This window comes from Dipteris shenzhenensis, chromosome 13 (genome assembly GCF_047967505.1).
Source record: "Dipteris shenzhenensis isolate YYH24624 ecotype China chromosome 13, Dip_SZ_1.0, whole genome shotgun sequence".
NCBI classification, from domain to species: Eukaryota; Viridiplantae; Streptophyta; class Polypodiopsida; order Gleicheniales; family Dipteridaceae; genus Dipteris; species Dipteris shenzhenensis.
The window spans coordinates 52,722,986-52,747,395 of NC_141608.1; the positions used below are offsets into that span (position 1 = coordinate 52,722,986).

The 24,410-nt window shown below is 44.1% G+C and overlaps 1 protein-coding gene across 6 annotated transcripts in view; it reads left to right on the plus strand.

Moving 5' to 3' along the window:
• LOC147895567 (D-alanine-D-alanine ligase family) overlaps positions 1-24,410 on the plus strand; it is a 154,664-nt gene that overhangs the window by 87,250 nt on the left and 43,004 nt on the right. For all 6 annotated transcript variants that reach the window (XM_087383547.1, XM_087383551.1, XM_087383548.1 and 3 more), the window contains 2 exons: positions 13,567-13,667; positions 13,823-14,058. In XM_087383547.1, coding sequence (XP_087239673.1) covers positions 13,567-13,667; positions 13,823-14,058 — 337 coding nt within the window. The remainder of the gene's footprint in view (positions 1-13,566; positions 13,668-13,822; positions 14,059-24,410) is intronic.

Consider the following 24,410-nt stretch of genomic DNA (forward strand, 5'->3'; position numbering starts at 1 on the left):
GCAACCAAGTAAAAATTTTACATATCAGTTGCAAGAGACTCCAACAAAACATCATCCAATTTCAAACTATTGCCTTGTAAAAACTGATGCAAGGGAGTGACAGTGCCATCAATAAAATAGAGTTGCTTTTTGCCCTTGTGATTCTTCTTAAAGGGTCAAAAACCTGCTGCAACCAAGGATGAAAAGACTCCAAGAAAAAGGAACATCCGGATCCAAGACTGAGAGGCTCTGTAAAGGGGCAGACATATCAATAGGCTTCTCAGGGGAAGGAACATGAAACTGAATAACAATATCTGCATCCGGAATAACAGTATCTGGAGCTGGAGGAGACTGTAGATTCTTTTCCACTTCTTGCATAACAGCAGAATTTTGCAGCAAGGAAGAAGAATCTGTCAGAACATCTTCAGAGGTCGAAGTGGTAACAAAAACCGGATCACAAGGAATCTGACAAGCTAGCACCGTAGGGAGTGGATCCGGAACTGATAAAACAGCAAAAGGATTTGAATCTTGAACCAACTTAGCCTCTTGAACTTTCCTCCAGACTTTAGCAGGTTTGAAATGCCAAACTGCCTGTGTAAGGGAAGAAGAAATAGGAACCGCAGGAACCGGAATAGGAGGAGCAGAAGTCTATAGAGCAGGAGTTGAAGAAGAAGAAGAAGGGCATGCTCTAGCAAAATGGCCAAGTTGGCGACATTTATAACACGCAGATGGAAAGGAGGCAAAATGAAGAGGAATCCGGAGAGGATGCGAAAATCCAAAATCCAGTTCCAGGCATGAAGGTATGAGCTGCTCCATATCCCAAAGAACACATACCCGAATATATTTGCTTGCGACCAGAAAATCCTGCTTCGGAATAAAAAGAACACGGCCAAGCAGAGTTGCAAGAGAAGAGGCATGTTGAAGAAGCAGAACAAGTAAGTCTCTAAGAGTAACCCAAACGGGACCATAGTGAAGGAGGGAGCGCGCAGGATCAAAAAGAGGATCCCAAGGCATGACAACTGCAAAATGACCTGCTCCATGAACTCCTCCCAAAGTGAGCAAGTGAAAAACAGTGTCCAGAGAGGCACAATGTGCAAAATAAAAGCCCTTGCCCATGAACACAAAAGAAGTAATTTGTCCAGCACCGACGGCAGCGGAAGACTAGGCTTGCAAAGAAGCCACTGTCATAACTCTTCCCATAAAGTAAAGGCAAATACCAAGTTGTTCCTGGCAAATGCTCTGAAGAAAAGGTTCAGGGGAAAGAGTTTTCCGTAAGGAAAATCCAGCAGCAGAAGATGAGGTCACTGAGTCAGCACACAGTTGATGAAAGAGATCTTGTTGAAGCAAAGAAGAAGGAAAGGTAGAAGAATCGAATTTGGCAGCCTTCACCCCTTCCAAAGGGGACGGAAAAAGAGAATCCCTTTTCTTCTTCCGAGCATACTAAAGGATAGGAGGAGAGCTAGAAAGAGAGGGAGAAGAAAAGGAAAGCATAGGGATCAGAGAGGAGGCTGGAGCAGTCGGAGTAGAGGCAAAAGGGACTGAAGAAAGTGGCTGAATAAAGGAAGGAAAATCTAAAGAAGAGGCAGAAGGCAGGTCGGAGTAAAGAGGCTATACAAAAGGTGCGAAATAGGTACAGACAGCAAAGGACTGGAATGAGGAGGTAAACACACATACACACACACACACACACACTTTTTTTTTGGTTGGTGAAATCTTTGATTGATTATATTATATGAGTAGCTACCTCAAAAAAAGGTGCTACAATTACATCAACTGAAAATTTCAGTATATGCCAAAAAGGCCTCATGATCTATGCAGCGTGTCTGCAAGCAATCAAAGAAAGATTGTTGCAGAGAACGCCTAAAAAAGCCAAACAGAGAGTAGGATCACCAAAGACTTTACAATTCCTATATGTCCATAAAGTCCATAGTGCCCAGTGGCGAACCCAAACGAAGAAAAGATGAAACTCCGGTCTGGATGGATGAAACCCAAATAGCTAGAAGAACTTCCCAAACGGAACAGATGGGAATCTCACTTGCAGGTGCTGTCGAAGCAAATCAAAAAACTCACGATAGCACGGACAATGCCAAAACAAGTGAGGCACAGTCTCCGAAGAAGCAGAACATCTATGGCAAAGTGCAGGAGCAATGTATCGATGAGCTAATAGCTGTCCAGATGGAAACACTCCCAAAAGAACTCGCCAAAAGAATCATAGGCCCAAAGTTGCTGTAATCTTTTCCTCCACCACTTGGCTGGGCGATGCATTCACCAAACTGAATCACCTCTCTCTGAAACCCAAGGTTGAGGCAAAAGGATTTTATACAATGCAATTTGAGATAGCCTCAAAGGACGAGAAGAGGGCCCTAGAGAAGTCAAAGTCCAATCTTCCAGTCGGTCCTGGAGTTCCAAAGTAGGAATCGGAACAAAAGGCAAAAGCATAGAAGTAATTTGTCACTACAAAGGACGATAATGAGAGTCCAATCCATACGTAGTGGCTGCTAGAGAAAAGGGGAGCACAGTACCAACATCATCTATAACATCAGCAACCGAGGTGATGCCTTTAAACGAGACAAAGTAGGAACGTCGAGGTTCCTATAAAGCCAAGGGAGGCTGAAAGACTTTCGACCAGTGAATGCTTTCAGCTCTCAAAGTATTCCCAAGCAAAGATTGCCGTCCATTCCATTCCAGATGAGAAAGAACATGCTTCGAGTTAAGAAGCAAGTGGGAGACAAAAGGGCATCCAGGCAAAGTGCCATCAGTGCAGCCAAAAAAGAAATCCCAGTGATCGAGTTGCCAATGACCAAACGTAGAAATACTGATATGAGTGACTAGAGTCCTAATCATAAGAGCCCAAGGCTGATCACCTTGCAAAAATTGCAACAACATTTTCCCCCTATGGGCAAGAATATGCACATGAATATCTGTGATGTTCAATCCACCATGCATCTTGGGAGAACAAATGTGATGCATCGAAAGCAGCCTGAGACTTTTTCTGCCATGTTTGGATCACCAGAAGAGTTCCATAAAGACAAACATGGAAGATGTAAGATTTGCCTTAGTGAACATGATCAATGGTAAGTAAAATTGAATATATGCCACAAGGATGGACTGCACTATTCGAAGACAAACGTGCAAAGGTCAGGTTGCCAGTTTCCAATACTCAAGCTTTTTCCGAAGCTTAGCCAAAACCCAATCAGTTTGTTGTCGGCAAGTGAGTTCCCACCCCAAAGGGTAACCAAGATGACGAACAAACTGAGTGGGTGGAATGATATCCCCGAGCCATAATAGACTATGCCAGTATTTGGAATGCAAAGGGAGCAGCTTAGACTTCTGAAAATTAACATGAAGACTAGCTGCCAAACCATAAACAGAGAGGGCCTGCATTAAGGCACCCAGATCATGGGGGGCGTATTCTTCGGGGTAAAGAAAGAATCATCAGCATAAGCTTGAGCAACCATGCTACAATTAGCATCCAATTCCAAGCCATGAAGTGATCCTGTAGCGACAAGATGATTAATATATTACAGCATAGGATGAGTAGCAATGGCATATAGTAAAGAACTGAGAGGGCATCCCTGGCGGACCGAACAACAAAGAGTCCACTCATCAAAGATATCCCCAGAAATAATGCAAGCCGCATTGCTATCTTTGTAAAGCCAGTAAATAACCTGCTGCATTTTTTGTCCAAACCCCAAAGCTCGCATAGTTTGCGAGATGAAATCCCATTGAACTGTGTCAAAGGCTTTTGCAATATCTACCTGCAAGAGTAGAACATCTGTTGCGCGTATTTGGCATATTCAATCCCAATATAAGCATTGGCAATGTTATCTGTGGTATGGCGACGTGGAACAAAGCCATATTGGGAGGGATGCAACCAATCATGCAAATAACCTTTAATCCGATCAACCACCATTTTGGCAATGATCTTGTAAATGACTGGCATGAGCGTGATTGGCCTCCAATCACCAAGTGAATCACATAGCTGCTTTTTTGGAATTAGCTTGAGAAGACCCTTTTTCTATGACACAGGCATCTGCTGATTTTGCCATACTGTATTTACCATTTGCAGCAAGGTGAATTTAAGAAGATCCCAGAATGTAAGAAAAAATTCAACAGTGAGACCATCCCATCCTGGAGATCTCCATCTGCCATAGGATCTCAGTGCATCAGACAATTCCCTTTCAGTGAAGGGATGTTCAAGCTCCAAAGCCTGAGCATCATATAGAATTGGATGAATATGTTGCAAAAGAAGCTGATGTGCAGACATGACCCGAGGAGAAAGAGTATCCAAATGCCCAAAACGAGTGGAGAAGTGCTGCACACATAAATTAGCAAGCTCTGAGCGAGATGTTGACCAAGAACCATCAGGCATCCGGATCCGATAGATATTGGCAGCCTGTCTTTTGTAGTGTAAACTCTTTAAAAATTGCTTGGAAGAGCAGCCTTTATCCAAAAACGCCCGTTGTCTGGATCGAGTTTTCCATTTAGCAAGCTTTCTGCGATCATTGGATTGAAGAGAGAATTGAGCCTGACATAAGAGCATGCTTTCCTCTGAAGACAAAGGGCGAAGATGAGCAAGCTCAGTCAAACTCTGATATGTAAATTTGGCATGTGCTACAGTCTCCCTTGTGGCTTGCATATAGGATTTGCCATAATCTCGAATAACTGCTTGCATCCGAGCAACAAAAGCCTGCCAGGGATAATGCAAACCAATGCGTATCTAACGAGAGAGAAGCTGAATAGCATCAGAGACCAAGGCTTTAAAGGCAACATGCTCCAGATAACTATTATTAATCAGCAAAAGCCTTCGGCAAGGCAATCTGTCAATGGGAAATTCATGTAAGGAAAGCCTTAACCAAAGAGGAGCATGATCCAAATGTGTGAAAGCATGATCAACCCAAATTTGACAAGTAAAGGCATCACAATGCTGTGGATCAATCTGATACCATCTGTCCAAGCGTGCCCGATAAGAAGATTGAGCATTATGCTGAAAGGTATAACCCGGAAGCATGGGGTGTAATTCCTTCCAGAGATCAACGAAGCGCAACTGAAGCAAAAAATCAGACCATGCATGTGTTTCAGAAGCCAACGTATGAGTGTGGCCTGAGGTGTTGTCACCCGATTGAGGGGCATTATTAAAGTCACCACAAATGAAGGCATGTTGTCGCCATGGATAAGATCAAAGCTCTATCACGAGAAGACTGGGGGGCATAAACCGATGCAAATTCAAAAATTTCCCCTTGAACAAGGCATTGAACAATAATCCATCTACCATGGCGATGATTGAGAGCCACAACAGATTGAAGGTCGTGCTTTACCAAAAAAGCCACACCACAAAAGGAGTACTCTCTAGCATAGAAGATATCATAACCAGCAAAATGGCCTATTTGACCAGCATACATATGCTGATTATGCTCTTGCAAAGCAATTATATCAGGCTGCAATTACTTGATATACATCCAGACCAGTTTCCATTTGCGACCATCACACATTCCCTATACATTGAGAGTAACACACTTCAGATGATCAAGCATATTTACAGTTATGGGACAGGTATGTACAGCAACTAACGGGCTGTCTACGTCTGCATTTCCACCTCAATGTCCGGGCCTCTGCCCTGGGATGAAGCATCAGCCTGAGGAGAGGACAAAAGTGCAGCAACTTCTTCTTTAGGAATCAAGGTCCAATTTGCAGTCACAGCAGCCCAGGTCAAGCCAACACCAGAGTTTTCAGCAGGTGTTTTCCCATGAGAGGATGCACCACTCCAAGTCCGAGAAGGCAAAGGTCGCTTGGGGGAGATCACTTTGCGAGGAGTTTGCTATCCATCAGTCAAAAAAATTTCCCCCTTACCTTGAGGTGGAGAGGACAAAGGCACAGGAAAAGAAGCATTACCATGTGAGACAGCCGGGGCTTTGCCTTTGTCTTGAACAGAGAAAAACTGTTTGATCCCTTTGTTTTTTACCACAAAAGAGGCATTTGCATTCTTATTCAAAGGCTGAACCATTTCAGCTTGCACTGGCATCCGTGGAGCTCGAGAAGGGCATTGTGAAGCCATGTGCCCAAATTGCTTGCATTCAAAGCAAGCACCTGCAAACAACTCCCACTTGAGCTTGTAAAAGGCAGTCCCCATGGAAACATTATTCACAGTAACTGAATATGAAGCTGGAGTGGGATGATTTGTATCCCACAAAATGCAGAAGCGATTCGAATTTCCATTGGGTCACGGTGGACATACCACCTTACCGAGGGAAGCTGCAATTTTAGGTAGAAGAGAAGACAATCATTGAGGAAAATCCACAACTTCTACCCAAACAAGGCAACGATGAGGAATCAATGCCTAATAATCCCGGGTGGGAGACCAAGGCAAAACATGGACCATCTGCTGGCCATAGAAAAGAGGAGAGTGCTTCAGCAAAACTTGATGGTGCTCCTCATCGGCCATGATGATCTCAAAAAAGCCCCTCGCTGCATAATGAACTTTTTTGACATAAGAACCACCTAGGATTCGAGTTAACCAATTCCCAACATCTGCTGCAGTAGGCATCCGTCCTGGGAAGAAAATTATAATGGCATGCTTTGCATACTTCTTAACTGGATCAAATATATCATCCACTTCCACCATAATGCCAGTGGTGGGAAGTGGATCTTTCCAACCTTTACGGGTGTCTTCAAACCCTTCATGCATAACCTCATAAACAAGCTGAGCCTCAGCAGAGTCATGAAGGGAATCATCTGAATCCATCACATGTTTTTGTTTCTTGTTGAAAACCGACTTGTTTTTGTGAAAGGTTTTCTCATAGGAATAATCTGCCATTCAAGTTAAGGAAAAAGCTTGGAGAAGCAGCAACGCTTTACAAGGAGGAAAGCACAGCAAGTACAAAATTGTATTGTTTTTTCCTGGCTGTACGGACAAAATCGTATGGATTTTTGACAGTACGAAAAAAAATTCCCTGACAGGCAAACTGTACGGACTTCCCCGATTGTATCTGACCAAGTACTGATCGGATGGGTGTGCCTCTTTGAGAACATTTCAGAATCGTACGGATTTTTGACAGTACGAAAAAAAATTCTGACATGCAAACTGTACGGACTTTCCCCGACTGTACGGGAAAAACTGTACAGACTGTACGGGTTTTCTAACTATATTGACAAAATCGTACGGATTTTTTACAATACGTTTTTTTTCCCCCCCTGACAAAGTGTACGGACACAAAACTGACGTCAAACGAGTGTCTTCAAACCCTTCATGCATAACCTCATAAACATTTGAGCCTCAACAGAGTCATGAAGGGAATCACCTGAATCCATCACATGTTTTTGTTTCTTGTTGAAAACCGACTTGTTTTTGTGAAATGTTTTCTCATAGGAATAATCCGCCATTCAAGTTAAGGAAAAAGCTTGGAAGCAGCAACGCTTTACAAGGAGGAAAGCACAACAAGTACAAAACTGTACTGTTTTTTCCTGGCTGTACGAACAAAATCGTATGGATTTTTGACAGTACAAAAAAAATTTCCCTGACATGCAAACTGTACGGACTTCCCCGATTGTACGGACAAAATCGTACGGATTTTTGACAGTACGAAAAAAAATTCTGACATGCAAACTGTACGGACTTCCCCGACTGTATGGAAAAAAACTATACAGACTGTACGAGTTTTCTGACTATATTGACAAAATCGTATGGATTTTTGAAGTACGTTTTTTTTTCCCCTTAACAAAGTGTACGGACACAAAACTGACGTCAAACGGAGCCTGGAGGGTGTCAAATTGAGGAGAAACAAGCAGCTGTAGCGTGGGAGCACGAGGGCTAGCACGGAATCTCTCTCTTTCTCTCTTTCCCCACCACACACACTCTCGCACACACACATAATCTACCAACCAGCTCACACACACACACACACACACGCACACACACACAGAGTCTATTAACGTCCACTGGAGACCAAAAGGTCTATGGGACAGCAATAAACCCTCTAGTACATCCGCTTTAGGGAGGGCACATGGCAGCTCCCAAGGAGTGCAAAAAGCAACCCATATTATTTAGAGTACCTACATGATAGTCTAGAAGAGTAAACAGCCATACATCAGTTTAAGACTGAGAGTCTTTTGGTTTTGATTTAAATGCCTATGCGCCTCTCCTTGGGTAATCGCTCTGCTCTGCCGCTCTCGAGATGAAGTCAGTGTGAAGAGAGAGAGAGAGAGAGAGAGAGAGAGAGAGAGAGAGAAGATCATGTCTCTATCGGTGTATGTTTCTAGGAAGCCCCCAGGGTCGGCGGACCAAAGAGTACCATTACAGTTCACACTACTATTCTCAGCCTCGCTTGTGCCCTCATCAGCTGGGTCTGACGCCGTCATGTGTTGTCCATCTCCCCCTCTTCTCTTTCTTCCCTTTCCTCCCGTTTTGTTCTCTCTTTGATGATCACTTTCCCATCTCTTTAGACAGCCATTTACCTGCATCTCTTGCTGCCATAGCACGCACCATTCCTCCCTCCGATGCTCTTGCTGTAGCAATGTGAGATCATTGTCCAAGTATATTCTCGTCCCTTTCAAGGTTACCCTCATGCTCATGAGGGTAGACCTGTCCATTGCTACCCGGAACTTCATTATGAGGGGTCTTGTTGGGGCCTCAGCTTTGCCAACTCTCCATGCTGTCTTGCATGTGAGGATGACTCCCATCTTGGTGAACAAGGTTTTGGCATCTAACATAGGGGTATCTCCCACTGTTAGGCCTTTAACCAAGATATTCAAAGCCTTCCTGCTCCTTCTCTTTTCCTCCTTCAGAGCCTCAGAGATGATCTCTTTCTTACATTCTTCCATTCGAACATATCTGTTTCCCCTTTGGTGATTTATTTTGTAAACTCAGCATGCTTTCCTTGTATGGTTGTTTGCAAGGCTGCCATCTCCTTCTTGAGCTTCTCATTCTCAAACTTCAGTTCCTCCATTACCTTGTGTGCCCCTTCCGGCGTTCCTTGCATGTCTCTTAGTCACTGTAATTCTGTCCCCATAGCTTGCATTTTGTCATTAAGGCTGTTGTTTTCAGTTTCCAATGTTGCCTTCTCCTTCTCCCACTCATCCTTCTTTTTTCTCTCCTTTCTCCACTCATCTTGCATATGCCCTCCTTGCTTCTTGACTTCATTGAGTGTCTTAACAATATGTGCTTTCTCTGCCATTAATGCCACGTTGTTGGTCTCGAAACTATCTACTTTCTCAATCAAAGCCACACAAATATTACTAAGATGAGTGAGAACCTCAGAGGTGTTTTTAGGTGGTGATCCTGCCATGTAAGCTGTCATTGCACTTTCAAGGGCTTACATAGCCTCGTGTCATTATTACACCAATGTATGGAGCTGCTCACTGTTTATTGCATGTTCCAAGAATGAGAGATAGGTAGTTGCTGCCCTGGGGGCCTTCGTATGTGCTGGTAATCTATCTCTACCCTTGCCTTTGGCTTTCCACTATTGCATTTGCTGGTGTAGCCAAAAAAGTGTATGAGTCCAAGAAAGCTGAAATCAGCATGAGAGTACACCCCTCATCAGGCAACTAGAGGTGCTTCTCATACCTCCAAGATAATCGGTGATTCTAGGAACTGTAGGAATGAAAGTGTTGGGGGTACTTCTTGTCATGTCCTATTTGGTTTCATATGTCATGTGTTAGTCGAGAGTACCTTGAGGTTTGCATGGGCTCAACTGGGGTATCTTAATTGTCGTCGTGTCTCTGGATGGCATCCTTGACTCCTCTCTAACGGATGTACTCGTATGCAGGGGTCCCACGAGGAGTCTTGATCCTTTGGAACACGTTCAAAATGTCTTGCTCTCACCCCTGACTCCTCTTTGTGGGACGCACTCGTGAATGTCATGAAGTAGCTTGGCATTGCGATGTAGTAATAAGGGTGCCTTAGATAGGGTGGGAGCTCATTGGACCTATCCTCCATCTCTTGGTTATCTAGCATCTCTAGGGAACAGGCTCAATGTCTTGGTCATGATAAGAGCCCATCTCTGTAGGTTCTTCTCTTGTGAAGTTGTCTGTAATGTGACAAGTTGGTTATGATATATATTAAAATAGAGATTGCAAGGATAAATAATGTGACAATTTGGCACTTCTTTCAAAAGGATTTCATGCTAACATATTCTCATTAAAACATGCGAGGAGTGGATTGGTAACGGTTTCATGCTAAACGGAAATCTTTATGCATGATATTTTGATGCAAGGAGTTCATTTGAACTTGTGCCATGCTAAACCGAAAGATTAATTTATGCATTGGTATTTTTTATAGAGATTGGCACCTGTGCCATCCTACTCCATGTGAGTTTGTGTAGATTGGCCACAGTGCCATTATCCACAAACTCTAATGGATTAGAATGGCACTAGCGCCATTCTCTATCAGAATGGCACTGGTGCTATCAACTAGAAAAGAATTCGAGACAAGAGGCTAGACACTAGGCATGGCGATGCTCGAGGGCCATATAGGAAAAGGGAACATGAGGGGAGAAGCATTAACATGGGTGGGGAAAAGGGATTTAGAGGGGTGGGAATGAAGAGGAAGACTATGGCACAAGGGGAGGGGGAGAGGGAGAGGGGAAAGAGGAGCATGTACATAATGGGATGAGGAATGTAGAGATGGAGACATCAAGGGAGGAGCTAGGTGGCTTTACAACAATGAGCGTGTCCCATCAAGGAATAGCCCCCTCCTTTTATAGCCAAGAGAGGGGGTCTCTCCCAATAAATGCATCCTCCCATATGCATGGTGTGTGTGGAAGAGTCTCCCATGTGGGCTAGGCGGTTACGCACTCTCAATTGTGTGCGACAACCCTTTGCCTCATTTTTCCACATAAATCAACCCCCATATCCCAAGTCTAAGATACTCCCTTGGTCTCTTCCCAATTTTATAATACGTTCAAACATCTAGGAGGACAAGTGGAGGGTTGGCACAAAGAATCTTGCCACCTCATCCTACTTTCCCATTATTTAACTTGCATTCTTGGACTTTCTACACCACCACCCCACATGGGCCTATCCTACATGGAGGGAATAATCCAATATAATATCCATCTCCACCTATTTTATATTACTTGGGCCATATCTCACTAAATGCAGGGACGGCCTAGGTGGAGAGGTGGTACATGGAGGACCCATGCCACCTTATCATTTTATATTATTACTTAGCATGGATTATGTACAACACACCTACTACTCATGCCAATGGGCATGTTCAGCAAGGGATTTAAGAATTTAGATGGAAGTTTGGTAACCTCATCTACAAAGAGTGCGGCACACTGTTGATCAGGGTAGTCCATGAGTAAACAAGCAATAGAATCTTCCTCGAATGTCATAGTATCTTGGGCATAGCATAAATGCATGCTTGTTAGTCTCTACCATGTTACATTCCAATGAGAATGTAATAGGACGTTGCATAGATCTGTGATAAAAAATCCTTACAGCGATGGTTAGTAATGTATATAAATGCAGATGGGTGGTGGTTATGTTTTCTGAAATAATTACGATCAAGGATTGTTGTTTGGGTCTTTGGTGACAGGTTTCTAGACAACTAGAAAGTATAGCGGACCTCCATGCATATTTGTTTGGGTTGATTTGTTAATCATGTGCCTATGGGCAAAGAAGTGGCTAGTGAACACCCAAGAGGGCTAAAGATTAATGACATGGGTTAACATATGGCAAGTAGTCCATATTAGGTAACGAACCTTCTAGGGGTTCATTGGGTGAAAATGCATCACACAGAGGTAAAAGGTTAACAAGTTGACATGCTCAAGCTAGGAGAGGACTACATTAAGCATGCCTATAGATTACAATTTGGTTAGGTGGTGACTCTGTCTCAGAAGCTTGTGAATAATTTTGTTTGGGAACGTGAAGTGGAGTGTTACAGTTTTGGTAGCAGAACTTGGAGCATTTGTAGCCTGCTAGTAGAAGTTTTTTTTTGTGGAATTGACGTGAACCAGTTGGGCTGCACCGTGGAAGTTCATTGTAGGCTTAATCGATGTGTAGTCATATTTTTCTCAAGAATCGAAGCCAGTTTGCTCAAGACTTAGGGCCAGTTTTCCTTCATTTGCAATGATGCTATTCTGTTAGTTTGAGGTCATGTATCCATCCTAGTGTGTGGGCTTTGATCTACTATTGGGTGCCCCTAGGATCAAGAATGACCTCACCCTTTGATTCGTGTTTCTGTAGATATCAGAACTTGGATAGAGGCCACCTGAGCATAGTATCACCTATTACATTGATAGGTGAGACCTTCGTTGATAAGGTCGATCAGGCAATTGCCAATACCAATAGCGGCGAATCTGTCGGTGGACGAGCATTGTCACAGGTTGATAGGAAAGTGCCTTTCTCAAGGGTTATGGACCACCTGCTGGGGTTTTGACACACGACAATCTTGAGGATATTAGGATGGAAGATCATAGAAGAGTTCATGGGCGAACAAGGAAAACAAGATGAATTGTGTGACAAACGAGTGGACCTTCTGAAAGACTAGGACAACCTTTATTTCAAGAAGCTATTGATGCATACACAGAGGCAATCACGCGTTGTCGTAATGTCTCCACAAGTTGGACGAATAGGGCACTTTGTTATAAGAGGCGGAATGACTGGTAGTGGGTGGAGATAGAGGGTATGAAAACGTTGGAGTTGGATAAAGTTTTGTCAAGACACGCTGCATGTTAGGGATTCGTACTGTTACAAAATAAACAGGGTGCTGAAGCTGTTGAAGAACTTAAAAGAGGCAGCATTCAAGTGAATTTTGTTGACTTATGTAAAACACAGACAAGAAAGGAGAATACATGAAGACAAGTCAACAAAACCAACCTGGAGGCAGCTTATTTGGACTAGGGAAGGGCAGCAATCCATGCGTTTCATACACCTCCTTAAAGTCCAACAAAATGACGGCAGGCGTCTGCTTCTGACCTCTTGGGCCCAATCAATGGCATCCCGAGTTTTGAAGGTGTCTTCAAGAATGTTATGGCCATTAAAAGATTCTGTTTGAATTTTCCCTTTCCTGCTTTTGGTGCTACTTTTCTTGCTCATCTAACGCAGCATCATTGTAAGGATTTGACCACCACTCGTGCTTGCGTGAATCAGGGTAGTGGCTTTGGGGGCCTCACAAAGGTCATAATGGTTGCTGCTTTAAGATTGAGCAATAAACGTGCCTCATTCAAAAAGATGGGCAGTCTTTTCTATTGGTGACTGCTATTTTGTCTATACTGTCTTTCTGAGAACTTGCCAAGTTTATTTGAGTTTCATTTTCTTCAATGTCATCTATAAAGCATTCGTGGCTCTGCACATTCTTCAAAACACATATCCATTCCTGGCATATCATGTCTTGTAGATTAGTTGTATGAAACAATGATTCCTGTGAATAGAACAGTTAGACAAAGACGGTGAGTTTTTTTTAACCTTAGTATGCTGTGCTTTTCTCAGTTTCTTCTGAAGTTTTGGCCATTCCATAGTTTCTCTTTGAACTGGGAAGGTGAAGGGCTTTCAACTTTTTAGGGTGTTGTGTGTGTTTGGCGGAAGGGGGGCGGGGGCGGGGGGGGCATCGAGGCTGTGCTTCTGACCAAAAAAGTCCTTTGGATGCAGCTTGATGTAATTCCATTTTTGCTCTCCTCTTACTGCTCAAATATGGAAGGGGAGCGTTCCTTTTCTACTTCAATATATTCCAAGATAATTTGGAAACTTCCGTGAGTATGCTTTAAGTGATTTACAAGGAGTTGTTTGGCAACTGGCACCGATGAATGCACCACTATTGGGAATTTTGCTAGCCAGGTAATATATTTCGAAGAGGTCAGAGGATGATGACTCCTAACCTTCTTTCGGGCTTACATTTGCTTTACAGCTACGCCTTACTGTTGCGACACACAGTGGAGGAGGTTGTTGAAGCATGCATGAAAGCTGCAGAGCCTAGTACTATGGCTGCTTCAATGATCCAGAGGGACCAAGTCATATCCGAACTTCAAGTTGCTGGTGGCTTCACAAATATCACTGACCTTCCGTTCGAAGCACCACGACAGTTGTCTATGTCTCAATGGATAAATGAAGTAAAGAATGATGATGCTGTTGTCTTTATTGCAGGTGGGCTTTTGGCTTAGAAAAGAACCGCTGGTTTGTGGAATACAGAATAACATTTGGCTAGTTGCCTAAGTAGACAAGATGAATTATTAGATGACCTTATATGAAGTTTTGATTGCTTGCACTGGCTTTGCATTGTGTGCGTATTCGCCCAAACATCTCCCATGGTCCTCCAAGATAGATTTATTCCACATAATTGGCTATCTATGAACCTCATCATGCATAATGGGGAGAATCCTCTGCAAGGTATCTCTGAAATTGTGCCGAGCTCTCACAATAGCAGCCACAAATGGTGAAGAAGGCATCTTGAGATCCACCTTGTGCTGTCCAAACACCTCCCACCTAGGCTCCTAACCTGCATGAGTCCCCCGACAATGAGCTTGGAAAGCAAAGCTCTGCAGTACATATCAAGATCAATGATTCCTTAGGATCAATGATTCTAAGCCCTTCCTCATGGTAGTAGATGTGACAACATTCATTAGGAATGTACTTTCATGTCAAGTATCAAGCTTCAATGCTAGGCCTGGAGGTGAATCAAAAAAGTGTTATCCTATAAGGAAAACTCGAGGAGAGGTTTGGAATCAAACTTTCCCTAAAAAATGTCAGCCAACACTAGCAATCAAGAAGACGGAACATAACAAATAAAAGCGGAAACGAGAGCTTCATAGGGTCTATCTAGCATTTTAGAGACATACTTTCCTTGAGATCACAGGCAAGAAGCTACCACTTTTTGTGGTGGAGATTGGGTTTCTATGAATAAGTGTCATATGGTACACAATCTTAAACGTTCCTCAAAAAGTCCCATGTTCTGCCTCTCTTTAGAAGATTATAGCTTCCGCAGTTGATCCTTCTCTAGGTACTTCTATAATTATTTTTAGAGCAAGAACTACCAAGTTGGAATGCAAATATACAATCACAAAATATCTCAACACTAGTACTAAAACTCTCAAAGCATTGAGACCCATTGCTCTTGATCTCTTGGAGCTGATTCCACATATACCACATTTCTGGCTCATTAGTAATATCAATTGGGGATGGCTCAAATTCTCAATTAAGTACTGCACTCTAGATTATGTTCCCTTATTCCTTCAGACCTGTAGATGCTTCTATGGATCCCTCTTGGGAGATTCTGGCGAGTATTGCAGCATGGCATATCTGGAGAGGCAGATGCACAGAGGTGCGTTGCCCTATCAGCTATATTTAGATCTAGATGCTCGTTAGGGAGAGACTAAAATGAAAATGTTTAGACTTCACAAGCAGTTGTAGCTTGAATGAAGAGATTTTGGACTACCTTTTGATTAGCCTTCTCCTTTAGTGCTAGCCTTCATCATGGCTGAGTCTGCCCTTCACCTCCGGAGTGCCGACAGAAACTCAGTACGAAGACTTTGTATAAATGGATGCTCAAGTATGTGTGGGTGTGTGGATTTGTATGTGTGAGAGCATATTTTTATACTATGGTCTACACCCACTGTTGGGCGCTGATGACGTCAGTGGGGATGCCATAGTAGCTAGTCCTTGCTATGCATGATGGAGTTTATGGTTTTCAACCTTGTGAGTGACTATCATGAGATTGAAACTGCACTATGTTGTGTTTTTAGAGGATGAGTTTGGGATTGTTCCTGGATTCATCTAGGTATAGGCAGATGCACAGAGGCATTGGATGGATCTCAGGTCCACCTCTCTCTTTTTTTTTGTGAGAAGAAATCTTTTATTTCTATGGAATAATTACATTCATAGCTGCTTCAAAAACGAAGTAGCTACTACTCAACAAAAGATCTCAGTATAAGCTGTATACACATCGTGATCAATCAAACGAGTCTGAAAACAATCATAGAATGATTGTTGCAGAGATCGTTTGAAAAAAAGAAAGGATGAAAATAGTGGATCACCAAAGACTCTATGATTTCTATCCATCCATAAAGTCCATAGGGTCCAATATCGCACCCATACAAAAAATAAATCAAAACCCTGTCTTAGGGGATGAAATCCAAACAACCAGAAAAATCTGCCAAAAGTAACAGTAGGAAATCGCTGTCGAAGCCTCTGTCTGATGAGAGCAATGAGATCAGAAGTGTTTGGACAAGACCAAAAGATATGGAGCACTGATTCAGTAGAGTGCGAGCATCTGTGACAAACAGCTGAAGCAATATGTCTGTGTGCGAGTAACTGTCTAGATGGAAAAATGCCAAGGAGAACTCGCCATAGGAAAAGCTGTTGTCGAAGAGGGACTTTGTAATGCCAAAGGAGACGCAGCCTTTTTCTCCACCACTTAATTGGACGATCCATATGCCAAACAGTATTTGCTCTGTTGGAAATCCAAGGTGGAGGTAATAACACTTTATATAGTGATGACACTGTAATATGTGAAAGCTTCAAAGGACGGACATATGAGGAAGGAGAGCGTAAAATCCAATCCTCAAGCCGATACTGAATTTCTAAATGAGGTACCGGCAAGTACGGTTGGAGCATTGCTGAAATTTTATGCCATAAAGGACGATAATGAGCTCCCAAGCCATATTTGCGAGCAGCCAAAGAAAAAGATAGAATTGTGCCATCATCCTGAAGTACATCCGCCACAGATGAAATGCCTTTGAAGGAGAGAAAATAAGAACGTCGGGGTTCTTGTATGGCCAAAGGTGGATGGAATACTTTAGACCAAAAGAGATTCTCTACCCTCAAAGAGTTGCCCGAGAGAGAGTCCCTGCCTTTCCATTCCAAGTGGGATAGAATATGTTTCCAATCAAGAAGCAGAGAAGAGACAAAAGGGCATCCTCTGATCTTGCCTTGGATAGAGCCAAATAAAAATTCCCACTGAGTAGACTGCCAATTCCCAAAAGCAGATGTATGAAGATGTAATAAGAGAGAGCGGATCATAAAAGCCCAAGGCTGATCTCCTTGTAGAAACTGCATGATCATTTTCCCCCTGTGAGCAAGCAAGTGCATTTGAATATTGAGAATGGTCAGACCCCCGTGCATCTTTGGAGAACAGAGACGATGCATGGAGAGTAATGTGAGACTTTTCTTGCCATGTTTTGAATGCCAGAAAATTTCCATGATAGCTGACATAAATGAAACCAAATCTGCCTTAGTGAACATAGTGAGAGGCAGATAAAATTATATGTATGCTATCAAAATGGATTGTGTAATTCGCAGACGAACATGTAATGGCCAAGTTGCAAGCTTCCAATATTCAAGTTTTGCCCTTAACTTTACTAGCACCCAATCAGTTTATTGTGAACGGGTGAGTCCCCAGCCTAGAGGATAACCAAGATGTCGAATGAATTGAGAAGCAGGGACAATTTCCCCAGGCCACAAAAGATTGTGCCAGTCCTGTGCATGTAAAGGCAGCAATTTTGATTTTTGAAAATTTACCTGAAGGCCAGCAGCCAATCCATATGTAGAAAGAGCATGCATAATCATGGACAGATCAGCCCAAGTATTTTTTGGAGTAAAGAATGAATCATCAGCATATGCTTGAGCAATCATGCTGCGACTCCCAAGAATCTCCAAACTGTGCAGCTGGTCAGTGTCCAAGAGGTGATCCAGATATTGAAGCAGTGGATGAGTGGCTATGGCAAAAAGTAAAGCACTCAGTGGACATCCTTGTTTGACAGAGCAAGCAAGAGTCCAGGATGGAGAAATATCTCCTGAGAGTATGCAGGCAGCTTCACTATCTTGATATAGCCAATTGATGAGTTGCTGCATTTTTGTGCCAAAACCCAAAGCGTGCATAGTCGATGAAATGAAATCCCACTGAACAGTATCAAAAGCTTTGGCAATATCAACTTGCAATAACAAAACATCCTGCTGTGTGTATTTGGCATATTCAATTCCAATGTAGGCATTAGCAATGTTATGAGTGATATGCCTACACGGGACAAAGCCATATTGTGCAGGATGCAACCCATCATGTAAAAACCCCTTTAGCCGAGCAACAATCATTTTGGTAGTGACTTTGTAAATTACGGGCATAAGAGTGATAGGTCTCCAGTCTGCCAAAGACTCACAAATTTGTTTTTTAGGAAGGAGTTTAACAAGACCTCTCTTCCATGTGTCTGGCATTTTCTGATGTTGCCATGCAGCATTCACCATGTATAGTAATGGATGCTTCAAAATAGGCCAGTATGCTAGAAAAAACTCAACTATTAAACCATTCCATCTGGGGGATTTCCATCTGCCACATGATTTGATTGCATCCGACAGTTCCCTCTCAGTAAAGGGTTCCTCCAATTCCAAAGCTTGAGTAGGGGAAATTATTGGAGAAACATTTTGCAACAGTAAATTTCGTGCAAGCAAAATCTGTTGCGAGGGAGGAGCTGCAGAGCCAAATTGCTGGGAGAAGTGATGCACACAAACAGAGGCAAGCTGTGACCGTGAAGTAGTCCATGATCCATCGGGCATAAGCACTCTGCAAATTTGTGTTTTGATTCTCCTCTGATGCAAACTCTTGAAAAATTCTTTGGAAGAGCAACCTTTATCTGTGAAGGCTCTTTGTCTTGCTCTAGTCTCCCATTTTGCCAGTTTGCTGTGATCATTTAGTTTAAGACAATGTCTGGCCTGACATAGTGTGGTTTGCTCATGCATGGACAACGAACGATGATGATTGAGTTCAGTGAGGTCTTGACAAGTAGACTTGGCCTGAGCAATGGTTTCCCTCAGAGTCTTCATGTAAGACTTGCCATAAGCTCTAATCACCATTTGCATTTTAGAAATAAAAGAAGCCCAGGCATCATCAGCATGAAGATAGCTGCTAGAGGAAAGACAATGAGCTGCTTCAGTAACCATTGCCCTGAATTCAGCATGTTGCAAATAACTATTGTTGATGATTAGATGTCGCCGTTGTGGCAATCTATCTTCTGGCATCTTATGAAAAGATAACCGCAGCCATAGTGGTGCATGGTCTGAATGCACAAAGGCATAGTCAATCCACATTTTGCATGCGAAATCCCCATTTTGTTGGGGAGCGACACTATACCAACGATCCAGTCTTGCCTGATAAGCGGAAAGAGCATTATGTTGAAAAGTATAGCCCGGTGACAAAGGCTGCAATTCCTTCCAAAGGTCAACCAGATCCAAATGCAAAAGTAGTTGAGACCATGCATGCCTTTCAGGAGATAACATATGATCGTGGCCGGAAGTGTTGTCTCCCTGTTGCGGAGCATTATTGAAATCCCCACATATGTAGGCATGATATCTCCACGGGTATTGTTGCATAGCATCCCAAATAACAGTTCTGTCTCGAGATGACTGAGGTGCATAAACCGAAGCAAATTCAAACACCTCTCCTCTAATAATGCATTGGAGAACAAGCCATCTGCCTTTGTTGTCATTTAATGCAATGACTGGTTGAAGCTCATGTTTGATCAGAAGGACAACCCCTGAGAAAGAGTGCTCCCGAGCATAGAAAATGTCATACCCACAGCAGTGTCCTGTCTTGCCTGCATAAATATGTTGGTTGTGCTCTTGTAATGCCACTATGTCAGGCTGAAATCTGTTGATGTACAGCCACACAGATTTCCATTTCCTACTGTCACACATGCCCTGGACATTGAGTGTAAAACAGGTGATGTGAGCAGTCATATATACAGATATTTATTGTAATGTAACAACTATGTACAGCAGCAAAATGTATGAGGTCAGCCTTGCATTTCTATCTCAGGGTCGAGGCCTCGCCCCTGAGAAGTAGTCGCCTGAGAAGTAGACAGCAAAGCAGCAACCTCTTCTTCAGGGAAGAGTGTTCTGCTGGCTGTTACTGCAGCCCATGTAATCCCAATTCCTGTATTGATCTCTGGGGTGTTTCCGCTAGAAGATGCACCATTCCAAGTGCGGGGGGGTGGAATTCTTCGAGCAGAAATAACTTTTCTTGGGCTCTGCCAGCCATCAGTTGAAAGTTGCTTTCCTTTGGGCAAGGATTGAGTAGCAGGAGGTGAATGTGAAGTGAGATTCGCATTGGTAACTACTGAATCTTTGCCTTTATCCTGACTTCCAGAATGCTGTCTACTGATTTTATTTTTGTTGGCAATTGGAGTAGGAGCATCTTTGGTGGGCATGTGGACTGGCAAGGTGACATGAGGCATTTTATGTGAGTTCAGTGGACACTGTGAAGCCATGTGTCCAAACTTTTTGCATTCAAAACAGGCCCCTGCAAATAAACCCCATTTGAGTTTATAAAATGCACTCCCCATGTTCACATTATTCATCGTGACTGAATAAGAGTCCGGTGTGGGATTATCAGTATCCCAGAGAATGCAAAATCTGTTTGAATTGCCATTTGGCCGTGGTGGGCAGACCACTTTACCTAAAGAGGCTGCAATTTTAGGCAAAAGTGAGGCCATGCATTGGGGGAAATCAACAACTTCAACCTAGACTGGGCATCTGTGTCTGATTAAAGCTGTCTGATTAAAGCCTGAAAGTCCCTTGTGGGAGACCATGGCAAGACATGCACCATTTGCTGCCCAAAAAAGAGAGGTGAATGTTCCAAAAGCATTTGTCTGTGGATCTCATCCACCATGATAACCTCGAAAAGCCCCTGGCTGCATAGTGTACTTTACGAACAAAAGAGCCAGCCAATGTGCGTGTCAGCCAGTTACCTGTCTCTGCAGCAGGTGGCATCCGGCCTGGAAAGAATAATATAACTGCATTCTTGGCATACTCTCTGACTGGATCCACAATTTCATCAACCTCAACCATGAGGCCAACTGAGGGAACCGAGTCTTGCCAGTCTTTTCTCGTATCTGCAAATCCTTCATGCATTACATCATATACTAGTTGAGCCTCAAGTGTGTCATGCATCGGGTCATGCTGACCCTCAACCTGCTTCTGCTTCTTGCAGGGAGCCGAGCGCTCCTTTTGAAATGTTTTTTCATATGAATACTCTGCCATGACTTGGTAAGAAAAGGAGCTTGAGGATGAAGTACCTGTAAGAGGGTAGAAGAAGCCAAAAAAACCAGTCCCAAAGAAATATCCACAGGGAGCTCACAAGAGAAGAGAGGAAGAGTATAGCTGGTGAGGAGATAACAGAGGGAAAGGTAAGATTGTGATACAAGACTGTTAGGGAAGACACCAGAGCAAAAAGCCCCCAACCTGTACGGCAGGAAGTACAAGATTGTACGGACGATGCTGAGTTGTACGGAGGTATATACGGGCTGCACTGAGAGAAACTTGACAGTACGATGGTACGACTGAGAACGTGAAGACTGGCCTGTACAGGAAGGTACGGGCGTACGTACGGAAAGGTACGGGCGTACGGACGCCGTACGGTAATCGTACAAATGTATGGACGGGGCCGCGTAGGTTTCCTGACTAGGACAAAACAGAGAGCGACGGACACCTCACCGAGATTGCATTTACACACCGCAAGCAAACGTAGGCACACCTAGGAGATGCACAAAAGGTACGGTAAAGCAGCAGCTGATGCAGGCCTGGACGGAACAGCTGAGGCGGGCTAGGATTTGTACGTCAAAAACACCGTACGACCTGTACGGGTAACCGTACAAAAGTCACAACGGTGGATGGAGAGCAACAGACGCTGACAGGCTCGACACCGCTACCACACTCTCTCTCTCTCTCTCACACACACACACACTATCACACACACACACACCTCAGGTCCACCTCTCTCACACTATGGCCAGTATATGGACTGATACCATACATACCTTGATGGCCAATTGGGCAACCATGCAGGGTTCCTCCCGGGCAGCTTGTGGCAGGGGGGATATTTTCTTAGGGAATGGCCCTTCTTCTCAGAGTCTATAGCAGGAATGAAGTGGCACTTTCAGCCTCTTCCTTGGTTCTTTCTAGTTTGTTCTGAGGTTTTCTGTTGACCCGTTCTGAGTGTTTTTTTGGTTCATGCCATGCATGATTTATTTAAATTTAAAAATAAAAGTGATATATTCCATTCAAAACGAATCATACAACAGGTGGGAGAGAAAGCACTCTATCCCTAGCCTCAACAATGTGGCAAAAAAGCCATGGTGGTGGTCTAAAATGCCACGACATCCCAAAAGGGGTCAAATGAAAAAATAATGAGCAGTCCCATGTCCTCATGAAGGATAAAAGTCTCCCACGAGCTGCCAAAGAGGTGCCTGTACACCGCTCCCACTGACTCCTGAGAGTGAAGATAATCTCCACCCAAATGAAAGCAAGAGTGTCAGCCTCCGTGCATAAATGGCCCCCAAGGACAAAAGAACATCGCGAACACCATATCCGCCATAGGGTAATACTAGAAATCACCTCCCAGGCTGACCCTGTAGGTGAAGTAGGCCTGGAATCCTGAGCTGGTACTGGTACCAAAAGTTAAGTCCTGCGGCTCCATGATGCTAACATCTGTGGGACCCCGTCTCTGGCGACACTGCATGAAGAAACCGTGGTCTCCCGGCTCTGACTCATAGAGGGCAAAGACTCCAAATCCTCTCCCCCAAAGGGTAGCGCCCCATCTCATCAGAAAGGACTCGGATGTAACATATGAGAACATCCTGAAGATACTTGTCCAAACCACTCTAGAGCTAGGGCAGCTCCATAAACAATGCTTACTAGATTCCTCTGCAAGTTGACAATGCATACACAAGGAGGGTCTACCCATCTACTGAAGCCAAGTACCCACAGGTATATCCCTACGAATAGTGAGCCAAAGAAAGTAGGAGACTTTCCTGGCTCTACTGATGCCCCAAAAGTGAGTCCAGTAGCTCAGCAAGAGCTCTGCAGTAAGTCCCTGTGCGTGCCAATGCTGTGAGACAAATGGTAGGTGATGAGAGTCTCTCTGCTGAAGCATGTAACCTGCCCTCGTCGAGTACTAGAAAACGAGTGCCTACCACCGGAGCAGGCCACGCCCACTCACTTGGGTCCTAGTCGAGCTCCGCAAGAGGTCGACCTTGAAAGATCCAAAGTCTCCATCTAGGATCCTCTGCGATGGTCAACCTGGAAGGATCTGTGGCCCATTCCTTACCAAGGCAACCAATGACCTTGACTCTCTGCGAAACGAGCTCCTGTCGATCCAGGGGCTGAGTGGGATACAATCTGTGAGAGGAGTCCGTCTCAAAATAAGTAAACGGTGCCGGTCCTAAACGAACTCCAATGCATAGCCCAGCCTCACTAAAACAACTTGACCATGTAGAGATGGGATGAACATAGGTTGGATCTGTAAGCATATCCCTCCACCCGTGAGGAATAGCTCTCATGATCAGTAATCTGGTGGCAGCAATCTGTCCAAGTGGCCCGTGTCTATCTCTGATCTCCTCCTCTGACATCTCCACACGTCCCCTGAACCAATCTCCGACTGTCACAAACCCCTGAGCATGCCATCTGGCCAAGGGAGTCCTAAGTTCTGTACCAGGGGAAGATCCCTGATATCGAACCAGGGGGTTATGATATAGTGGCTGTCGGGCAATTTCCTCTCTGGAGGAGGGAACTGTTCTGATGAGGTGTTGTGGAAAAAGATTCCATATCTGAATAAGCCTTTTCACAAGTGGTGAGGAAGGCTAAGAATGCTGGTCCGTCAGGAAGATCCAACTGACTCTACCTGCCCACTGGCCTGCTGCTCTTGGGGTGCACTGGTGAATCCCATGCAGTAGGAACTGCTTCCACGGCTGATCTCCTGGAGTCAAACCTCTAACAAGAAGTCTGACTAAAAGGGCTCTGATTTGCATCTCAGGATCAAGAACTCCAAGTCCTCCCTGCGAGGCGGGTAAAGTGATAGTATCCCATGAAACCCTGGCCCTAGTGTCCTCAGAACCATCAGCACCACTCCACAGGAAGTTCCGGAGCAATCTCCTCACCTGACGGATCGAGTCAGCATGAAAGCACCAACATGACGCAACGTACCACATAGTCGCTAGTAGAACCTGGTTGAGTACCAGCACTCTTTTGGCCAAAGAAAGTCTAGCCGTGCTTCAATAGGCTAGCTTTCTCCGGATGCTCTCAAGAACTGGGGCAAACTGTTGCGTCGGGGACACCTCAATGCCAACCTGAAAGCCTAGATATCTCGTGGAGGTGCCTCTGGGAATCCATACAAAGCCTCTGTCTCCTCCCCATGCTGGGGTATCCTGCTGAGCTCCTGTCCAGATGCCTTTTGATTTGTTTCAATTGACACGTCCTCCTGAGGCTAGGCAGAACTTGTCAATTGAATCCGCAACAGTAGCAAGACTATATGCATCTCCTCTGACTGTGAGTGCCGTGTTGTCAGCAAACTCAGTGTCCAGAAGCTCCTGCTCCTGCCGATGAGGGTCCGTATGAAGAGACCCGGCCTCATCCACAAGTCTATGAAGACTGTCCGAAGAGTATCTCTGACCCATTGTCCTGAAGAATTCTCCAGAGCATCTATCCCTTCTAAATCGAGAGAGTCTACTAAGAGTAAA